The sequence below is a fragment of the Cryptotermes secundus genome, unplaced genomic scaffold (genome assembly GCF_002891405.2).
Source record: "Cryptotermes secundus unplaced genomic scaffold, Csec_1.0 scaffold499, whole genome shotgun sequence".
NCBI lineage: Eukaryota > Metazoa > Arthropoda > Insecta > Blattodea > Kalotermitidae > Cryptotermes > Cryptotermes secundus.
This window is the reverse complement of record NW_019738354.1, coordinates 1371917-1382202: the sequence shown is the minus strand read 5'-3', so window position 1 is coordinate 1382202 and position 10286 is coordinate 1371917. Positions and strand designations below refer to the sequence as shown.

Sequence of the window (10286 nt, the reverse complement as noted above, 5' to 3'; positions counted from 1 at the left end):
AACGTAACCGTAATCAACGTCCTACTGTGACGTGGCACTCATTACGCCACAGGCAAGCACTGCAGCTATATAAGTGGATGCACAGTGCGTATCGATCAGTTCGAGTTCGAGTTCCAGTGTGGCTACCGCCGAAGACATTCCGAGTTATAAAGTAACAGCCAGCCGACTACAAGTTGGAGTATAGCAGCCGTCGCGGAAAGAAGATCCGGACGTGTGTGTAATTGTGTAATTGGGAGCGTGTGATACAGTGATACAAAGCTCCCCGACTGTAAACGTGTAGCCTACTGAAGGCAGACTGAACTGATTTGCGCATAGGGTTATAAAGTGTGAAACCCCGCAACAGTGGTGACAGATTAATGCGATTAGGGTTATAAAGTGTGAAACCCCGCAACTGTGTGATAATTAAGTGTAGCCAATAGTTGTAGATTGTTCAATAAACCAGTTAACGATCTCTACGGCGTCTTCAGTAACGAAACACGTTACATTGGTGTCAGAAGTGGGATCAGTAACGCAAACACGTTACAGTATTAAAAAAAATCTAACACTATTTCAGACAAACATTGCAGAACTTATTGCAATAAACATTTAATATGACATACAATTTTAAAATATAATCCTTTTTAATATATTTGTAAAAGATGTATCTTGTATATATCTGTAACTGATGTGGTTAATGTAGCTGATGCAGAACACATTTTTAATCAATTTCATACCGAGAAATGGCATTAAAATGGAAGTCCACAATGATATTCCTGAGGCACTCAAGTGGTGTGAACAGACACCTTCTGGATCACACTTTTTTATGTGATAACTATATTTATTCTGTTACATGCTGTCCCTTTTGAAGTAGTTTCCTAGTGACTTAATACAGAGAATCCAATGACTGTGCCACTGTTAAGAGTATTCTTAATTTGGCAAGTGCAACCTGCAATTAATCCTGAATTGTGATGACATTAAATCTCCCCTCCTGCAGTGTCAACTTGGGGTTTACCACCCATGACGACCATTAAAAGGAATTCTATAGTTCTCTGAATTTTTTTTAAGGTCCTGACACATACTGACACAATTCTGCTATTGCTCATTAGTAGCAGAAGGAGCAAGAATTTTGCAGCAAACATGATTAGCTCTTGTGTCAAACAACCCTGACGCGATTCAGATGAGATTTCCACCTCATTAGCCAAGTCTGTGGATAGTGACATGTCTGCTTTAATGAACAAGTTCCTTGATTTGTGGTATATTTTCATCTATACCTTTCTTGGGCAGTACTGCCTAGTTTGAAGCAGAATATGATACATACACTGTTCTTACAATCTGATGCTTTCTAATGAAATGCAAATTGTAGACGACATAACACACAACTGTGTTTCACATGGTGTTACTTCTGAGTGATGCAAGCTATTACTTTAGAATGAAGAGCAAATGACTCAGCAGATTCTGCTCTATTTCCACCTGGCAGAGTGGTTTTGTCCTAACTGCAGTCAGCCTGGAAGCTAACTGATTACATCACATATGTAAAAATCAAGTTCACTGTGTGTTTTTCTCATATGCCTTGCTTACTGTGTACATTTGCGCACTTACTTGTTCTACATCCTACCAAACCAGGATCTATGGAAAGCATACAATCTGCATCTCTGTCACATCATTCAAAGGTGGAAATAATCAAGTTTTATCTCACTTAAAATTTATCAAATCAACTGAAGGAAATAAATCACACTCTGTATATGTACCTACAGAGGATAGTAAGCATGTAACAAACAAGAAATAAGCGAACAAGAGTGATGCAATTCAAATGTTTCAACTATTCAGCCAATGTTAGCAACTGAAACAGTAATTATTTCCAAGTTTCTTAACAAATAAATAGATGGATATTTTAACTGTGCAACACAGATGATGTATATAAAACAACATATCACTTTTGATTAAAAAATATGGCAAGTAATTATAGTAACATTAATTAAAATAAGCTAAATGTATAAGTATTAAAATAACTTACATGAATGGTTTTCCTTCATGGATAAACTGTAAATTGAAATCTGTCCATTGGCACAGAAGGTGATTAGCCTATCGCGAAGTGTGTTGAGAAGAAGAACTTGAGCAGAAACCCGTGCCATTTTTACAAACATATTATCTAATCTAGTATCTCGTGGGTAGATACGGATCTCATCCCTGTTCTCTAAAATGCTATAACAACCCATCACAACATGGTCTCGCCACCACAACAAACCACCTGTCACAACAAAGTCCTTTTCTTGAGTCTCATTTCCAAATAACTTCCATTTACGAGACAGCATTGAATAATGTGCCAATCCAGTTCTTCCAGCTACAGCTAGATTTTGACCTTCAGAGTCAATGGCAGTATACTGAAAAAAAGAAAACTTCAGTAAACAAAAAGCAAGAAGCAACAATGGTGTGATACTATAGGATGTCAACTTACAAAAAATCTCAAGAGTACTAAAGAATATCAACAATGACCTATACATTATAGAGCCTTGTGTCAATACTATCATGTTCTTAATTATGACAAGACTGTTCCTCTGACTGCACCACAATGGAACTGGGATCCTCATTTAATGTTATCCAATGTCATGATTTTCATTCGGTCAGTGTTCAATTTCTATCACATCAACACTATTATAGTTATGTTAATTTACAAATATATAGGGTGGTCTTGGGATAAGACATAAGACTCTCACTTAGTAGGTCCTAGGTTTAATACCAGACTCAATCTATGAGAAGATATTTGTCTGCCCAGATCAAAACCTGCAGCTCTCTCAACTCTAGGAATGTAATGAGTACTGGGCTGATATTGTAGCTCGTAACCCACATCAAACTAAAGATACGTCTGGCCAGCTATCTCTCTTGGATTCTCTTACTGCCAATGACAGTGTTCTCAATAGGAGTATTGGAACTTGCCTCATAGATTCCTTCATCTTGTCAGAAAGATATAGGGTAGCAAGGCAAGTAAGGCAGTAAGCAGGAGAATTAATTACAAATAGGAAATGATTTCACTCAGATTAGAGTTAAATTAGGTTTCAGTTTGATAGTGATAACTATCACACCACTGGAGCTATGCATATAAAGTTTACTATGGAGGCTGATCATAATCATAAAAATATATCTGATATGAAATATTGAATGCCATCGAGCAATTACTAACAATAGCGGCAATCTCAATTTTTGAGGTTATCTCTAAAACATTTATCATAATTTTGTCCTCAGGTTAGTTCCAAAAGTCAAAGTTATACAAATCTATAACAGTTAAAATCTCTATTCCGGGAAATAATGTATTCCATGAAACTCTAAAACACATGTTACTGTCATACGGACCAAACATTAAACTAACTAAAACTCTATACGGTAAAAGCCATAACTATGCTCGTGTGGAACTGAATGTTGGACATTAACGAGAGTACAGACAAGAAAGATGGAGATTGGCTACACAGCTTCTCTGAACAGTCACAGGATACATGAGCACAAATACATAATGCAGATCTCATCTCAGAGAACTAGGAATAACAGATATCAATATAATAATGGACAACAAAAAAATTCTGCCAGGGTTGTCTGAGGAAAAAAATAGAGCAATTTTAATCTTTGCAATTGGTTTAGAGCAAGTTATTTATAGCTGCAGACACATCAAACACATGAAATAAAACTTAAACTAAACATAATCTAAATATCTGTAATAGCATTTCCTCTGTTCTGAAGGCAGTTATTATGATGCAACCTTCTTGAATTAAGTCATGGTAATTCCTTCACTGTGGACATCATGTCATAGCACTGAAAGTTGCTGCATTGCACCAAGAGTTAAAGCTAGAGACTCTTACCAGTGCAGGGGAAGTTTCTTTCAGAAGATGCATTACACTACTTACATCTCTCCCAAATGCAAATGAGAAATGATAACCACTATACCTCATTCAGTTACTACTTCTGATGCTAAAAAGCTCTATCTGTCTGGTATAAATGCTAAAACAGCACATCAACTTACTCTAATAGGCCAGTTAGTGCCCGAGTAGGCTGATGGGATTGGCACAACTGTCCACTGTTTACTTCCTGTAAGCATACTGGTTACGATTAGATTCCCTACATCACGAAACATGTCATCTGAGCCATACAGAGAAGACAGTTGGTCCCTTGGACGTTCATGGTAGACCTTGGTCAAATTGTCACCCAAATTTACATACATTCGATCTTCACCTTGGAGATACAAATGGCTCTGATGACTCTGAAAAAAGAAGACAGCTGTAAGAAAATATGGGAGTTAAGTGACAATATAATTAGAACACTGAGCATAACAATGTAGGATAGGTAACAGATTTGGCTGGCCCCAACATCTATCCTTCTGACCTCTTATTACACCATTATCATGTGATATCTGTTTCACATGAAGGAATGAAATAAAAACTCAATGAAGAATGCACATTTTTTTCAGTCATATTATAAAAATTGATCTACAACATTGAAAAATTAAACAAAAATGTCACAAGAAACAGAACATAATTTTTTTCAAAAACTGAAGTCAATCAGTGTCTGAAGTGGCAGCCTCATGATCAGCACTATTGAAACCGGTACTGATGGGACTGAGCATGCCATAAATACTTCATAACTTAAAATGTAAAGTTAGGACTTTTACATTTGTATACACAACTATTAACCTTTATCATCTAAAATTTGGATTTTAAATCACCCACAATTACAGTATGGTGGCCAGATTTTAACTTGGTGATAAAGGTACTCATGATCATAACACAGACTGGTCTCTCTCTCTCATTTTAAGAGCGTTAGTGAAAATTCAAAGATGATTTATCCAGAATGTTCTGTCATATTAGTAAGCTGGTTTTCAGGCTTATATTGTTAAAAATTCAATAAACTTCTTAGAAAGGAAAACACAAAATATGGGCATGTAGAAAGAACCTGAAAATATCTATGTGAAGTTCTAATACCATCCCTTACACTAACTCACTCATGGAGCTGAGCCCTTCTTGAGAAGCTGCCAACTGTGCAGCTACTCAAGAATTTCCCAGCACTTTACGGAACCCGAAGGTTCATCACCATGTTCACAGGAACCCTCCACTGGTCCCTATCCTGAGCCAGATCAATCAAATCTATACCATCCCATCCTATCTGAGATCCATTTTAATATTATACACCCACTTATGCCTTGGTCTTCCCAGTGGTCTCCTTATACCATACTTGTTATATTTGAGGTTCTCACTGTGATGAATATGGAGATTGTCTTCTGGGATGTCAGCTCATGAACATGCCAATGTTTTGGAAAGATCAAGGCAGAAGAGCAATATTGACTGCGCCACACTGAAGAGTGAGGCAGGGTTTCCTCCAAAATGTTGGGTACCTTTCTACCAGACTACACAGCGTCACATCCCACAAGACACCGATCTTCATACCATACATACACGAAGCTAAAGCCCACAGATTGTGGTACATCATAGCAGCAAAGTCCAAAGGTCATAAGGGAAGTATAACACAAGCAACATGAACATCTAGTTGTTTCATATGATATTTAACAATTCTGTATCAACAAATTCTATTTAGCATCAAATGACATGAAAGTGATGATTAACAACAAATTTATAAGAAAAGTTGTTGAAAGAGCTCATTATGTCACCTTGAAATGTATTATTCAAACATCAGCATGGAACAACAGAGGAAGATTATGATACACCTCCAGCAAGCTAACCAGTACCCTGGCCCTCATCTGAATCAGCTTCTTCCCCATACAAGACACATGGTTATGGCCAATTTGGTTCCTCATTATCAGCAATTCATCTGTTATTGACATTAATATACTTCACAGATTGCTGTGGATGACAAATGCCTGGAAGGATTGAGGAAGATTATGAAAAACCTGTCAAGATAACCTGTATCTGCACTCTAATTTGAATCAGTAACTTCCAAATAAAAGACACAGTTTAGGCCAATCTAATCTCTCAGTATCAGCAGTTCATCTGTTACTGATATAAACATTTACTTCATGGCTTGCTGTACATGACAAATGTAACATTTGACTGTTAATCAGTTCTGTGAAAAATAAACAAATTTACAATGGGAAAGGGGCTTCTAACCTTTAAGTTATGAGTCTTGAGGTTAATGGCTCACCAATTTTCATTTGAAAATTATTTACACAATGAAGCAACTGAAAGTCTTATAAAACTAATTACACATTGTAAAAGAACTTTTCACATTTTCACACAATGATAATCTGCACAATCTCCTAATATCATCCATTTCCCATAATAGAACTGTAAATATACAAATTATCAACATTTCTTGTCTGTCATCAATATTTTGGACTATATAATTAGTGTCTTGACTTTAGCGCAAGCATATTAATAAGTCGGTCAATCCTCTCCTCCAAGAAAAGTTTTCTTTTATTATTTTAAATGTCAAACAATCTTAACCTTTTTGCAGCACACTTCAGATCCTTCTACTACCTATCCAGTCATCAGCAGCCAGTGGTTGACAAACATATCCTACAGGATTAATAAATGAAAGAACCCTTCCTCTCACTGAAGACAAAATTTCCAAACAACCAAACATATAAATGGTGCTGGAACAAATGTAAATTAGGTCACAGGTCCTGACAAGCCTCAAAACCAAGAACAACTGTGCTGGCAAGGACCAGCAAAAATTTACTGGAATGAAATTAATGATGACAGCTCAATAGACTAGCTCCATTACTTGCAGAAACTGATTTCAACTTGCATGAAAATAATTCTGGAGATGATATGACTCAGCAGAGACAGTACTATGAGTGACAATGACATATTATCAAATTACATCAATACCATTGTGATGCTGTGAATAAAGGAGGTTAGTTATATAGTCTTTTTGAATTCTTGGGCTGAGAACAAATTTAAAACTTTCGTACTGATGGATTTTGCCCTAAGAGAAGTTAGAAAAAATTGGCTGTTGGCAACAATTCTTGGTCAATTACACAATAAATCCACATGTCTGGCTACCAGCAGAAAATTATTAATATTTCATAATAATGTGAACCTTAAATTAATAAACGACTGGTACGATTCTTGAGAAATAAAAATCACATTTAATTTCATTCACTTTATGTCTTAACAATTTGTATACTCTAACATGTATATCAGTGTCATTCAGGTTAACCACAAAATAACTACACAATGCCTTAGCATGTGACTAGTTTGGTGATGCTTAAGCTGGGTTTTAATCAATTACTGGTTCTCCAAACAATTTCTCACTGCAGTTAACATTTTGAAAACAATAACCTGAAATATAACATATATACACACATACATACCATACAGGGGTTTACAGTTAATGCACTCTTCACAAATTCTAATTGTATAACACAGTCCAAACTGCTGTTTCCCCCTGGATCATGGTCAGGTTGTCGCTTCACCATCCACAACTGATATCCTTCTGCTGACCATTCCTGGAACACAGAGCAATACCCAATGATGAGACCAAACATGACACACATTAATTTTGATGGACCTGTCAGAGATCTGTGGTTCGAACACCCAACTGCCCAATTCCTGGGATGATGTGCTTGGTTGTGTTTTAGTGATTCAGGTGCATTATACTGAGGCCATGGAAAGGAGTCATATGGATGGAGAGGATGATGTCACTTTAGATGTTCCCCTCTGAGCCCCCTTAGCCTATTTCAATCACCTTAAGTGCTTGTCACCATTTAAGGCTTTCATTACCAGGATCCATGTGAACTAGATAATTAGACGATAATAGAGAATGGGGATGAATGCATAAGACAGACGCTTAAGAGGTCAAGGGAGATGTGGAGAGACTTTAATCCACAGCCTCAACAGAGGAACTTGTGGCTGCAGATGGTGTGGGGGAAAAAGTTGTTTTCTTGCTCCAGTCTATTTAGAAGGGAGACTGGTGGCCTAACTGTTATATATCAGACCCTTTCATCAATGAATCCAAGGTAGTATACCATACTTGATCTGAGTGTGGTTTTTTCCATAATAATCAAGTGCTCACATTAAAGGTTCACTCAGCCAGCAATCCTATCCAAGGGGGCAGCAGAATATCTCACATGGTTCTTCCCCAAGGAGAATACACTATCCCAAAATATATATGGAAATCAGAAAAATCAATAACCACAACAGGAGGTTTTTACCACATGCAACATAAAGATTAAAATATACAAAACAAAAATTTCAAGCTTTGCTTTGTATGCGTGGGATAATAAACACTGGTTACAACAAAAAGGCTTAATATAAACAAATTAAAATTTATGCCAGAAACATGATTAATTTGTGGATATTAACTTCTGGTAGCTGACACCCTGAATGCACTTCAAAGACATATAAAAATGTACATTAAAAAGAAATTGAGTTCTGAAACCTTTCCGTATTTTTCCGATCACTTTGCAAATATAATATTATACTTGTATAACACTGCTCTGTCTTGCTGTTAAAAAAGCTGAGGATAAATACAGTTACCATTGGACATATTCCATCAGTCTTATGCAACTTTAGAAACTTCATCAGAATATTCACCATTATTCTTATCATTTGTTCAGTATCCTGACAGACTAATGTTTTAAAACTATTTAATTCCTTCATTATACTCACCATACTGCGTATATGCAGAGGATTATAACGTACTAGATCTACATGTAGGCCATAATCCCAACCAAGAGTACACATCAGTAGTGCCCCAAATGTGCTCCAAAGAGAGAGACCACCTTGTTCCCAAGACACAGCCATCGCACAGCCATCAGGAGTCCATCTAATGCCTTGAACATGCCCAGGAGAGCCTGGGTAATCTTTACTAGACAGGACAATATGGTGCGACACTTCAAGTCCACCTGTACTCTCATCAATACAATATACCACAGCCTGAGAACTGGAAAACAATTATAATAAAAATGCATTAATTTCCAATCAGAATATGTGTGTCTCAGTTACTGCAATGTAAAAACCCCACAACATAAATATCCAAAATCATTTCACATAACAAAAAATAATAGTTTTATATATTCCTTCGCAAATATATTTCTGTGCAGCTACACGGTGCCTCTACTAACTGCATGGAGCAGAATCCTTCTTGAGAAACTGTCACTTGACTACCAAGAAATTCACCCTTTCCCCCTTTTATGGGTGCTGAAGATTCACTATCATGTTCACAAGAGCACATCAGTGATTTCTGAGACAAGTGAATTCAATCCACACCCTCCACCCCATTCTTCAAGATTCACTTTAATGGTATCCTACCATCAACCTCCAGGATTTCTTCCTCTCAGATTTTTCTTTCCTATTATCCCTCCAAAATTTTTATGACAACTTTTAGGTCAACTGCTAGAAGTGTACACCCAACCTCCCTTCTTTCATCCTCACACTGTTACACTGCATACAACCATTCACCAGTGTGACATTTATTTGACCTCTTTCTCTGATTTACCAGAGAGCAATGTGCTACCCCTAAAACTTCAGAAAATAATGGAGAGTTTGAAGGACAACTCAGTCAAGCTCTCAGAACCAGTCTAATAAATGTTTGCCAAATGGTTGCCAAACTTTGTTTACCCTGACCCCAATTCAAAATACGCTCTGACATTCATGCTTATTTTCTGGTACTTCTCAACATTGAAATGAAAATAATTCTCCTGATCCTGGATGCACATACTAACGACCAAGGGTAAAAAAATGGTCACCCTGTCAACACTGGTGACAGAACATTTTTGGCTGGCCAAATTTCTCTAAATTTTAAATTTTAAATTTAGAGAAAATTTTAAAGGATTTTAAAATTATAACTAAAGATTTTATAGTGCTACTACAGGAAAACCAAAATCGACGTGTGCAAAATAATCTACATACCAGACAGATATCAACGAGGTAGATGTTGATAATAACGAAGAAAGTAACAATGTGTTTTTTAAATGTTAAATTTTAGACTGGGTTCACTGTGGCAGTAACGTAAGAGTATACACCTGATGATGGCCGTTAGAGGCCGAAACATGTAGTGTAGAAGAGAGCAAGATCAAAGACATATAATATATATTGTTTGCACTTGGGACGGAGTTTGTGTCATTTGTCGCCTAGTCTATGTTTTACAAACAGTACAACAATAGGAAGAAATTAATCCTGTCCATGAATCAGAGGTGAAAGCCACAGAGAGGTACCAGAACATACTGATCTACAGTTCTCTGGTGACCAAATTTTTTGTCTGGATACCATATTTTCTAAAATATTTTAACCCATATTGAGGACCCCAGCAATCTTCATTTCCATCATAACTAAAGGTTAAGAACACAAAGTTTATTGCCAAGCAAA

The 10286-nt window shown here is 36.7% G+C and overlaps 1 protein-coding gene across 5 annotated transcripts in view; it reads right to left on the bottom strand.

Moving 5' to 3' along the window:
• LOC111870804 (guanine nucleotide exchange factor subunit Rich) overlaps nucleotides 1-10286 on the bottom strand; it is a 42785-nt gene that overhangs the window by 16709 nt on the left and 15790 nt on the right. For all 5 annotated transcript variants that reach the window (XM_033754010.1, XM_033754011.1, XM_023863355.2 and 2 more), the window contains exons 7-10: nucleotides 8589-8862; nucleotides 7292-7426; nucleotides 3989-4225; nucleotides 1994-2360 (exon numbers count right to left, since the gene is read on the bottom strand). In XM_033754010.1, the coding sequence (XP_033609901.1) occupies nucleotides 1994-2360; nucleotides 3989-4225; nucleotides 7292-7426; nucleotides 8589-8862 (1013 nt within the window). The remainder of the gene's footprint in view (nucleotides 1-1993; nucleotides 2361-3988; nucleotides 4226-7291; nucleotides 7427-8588; nucleotides 8863-10286) is intronic.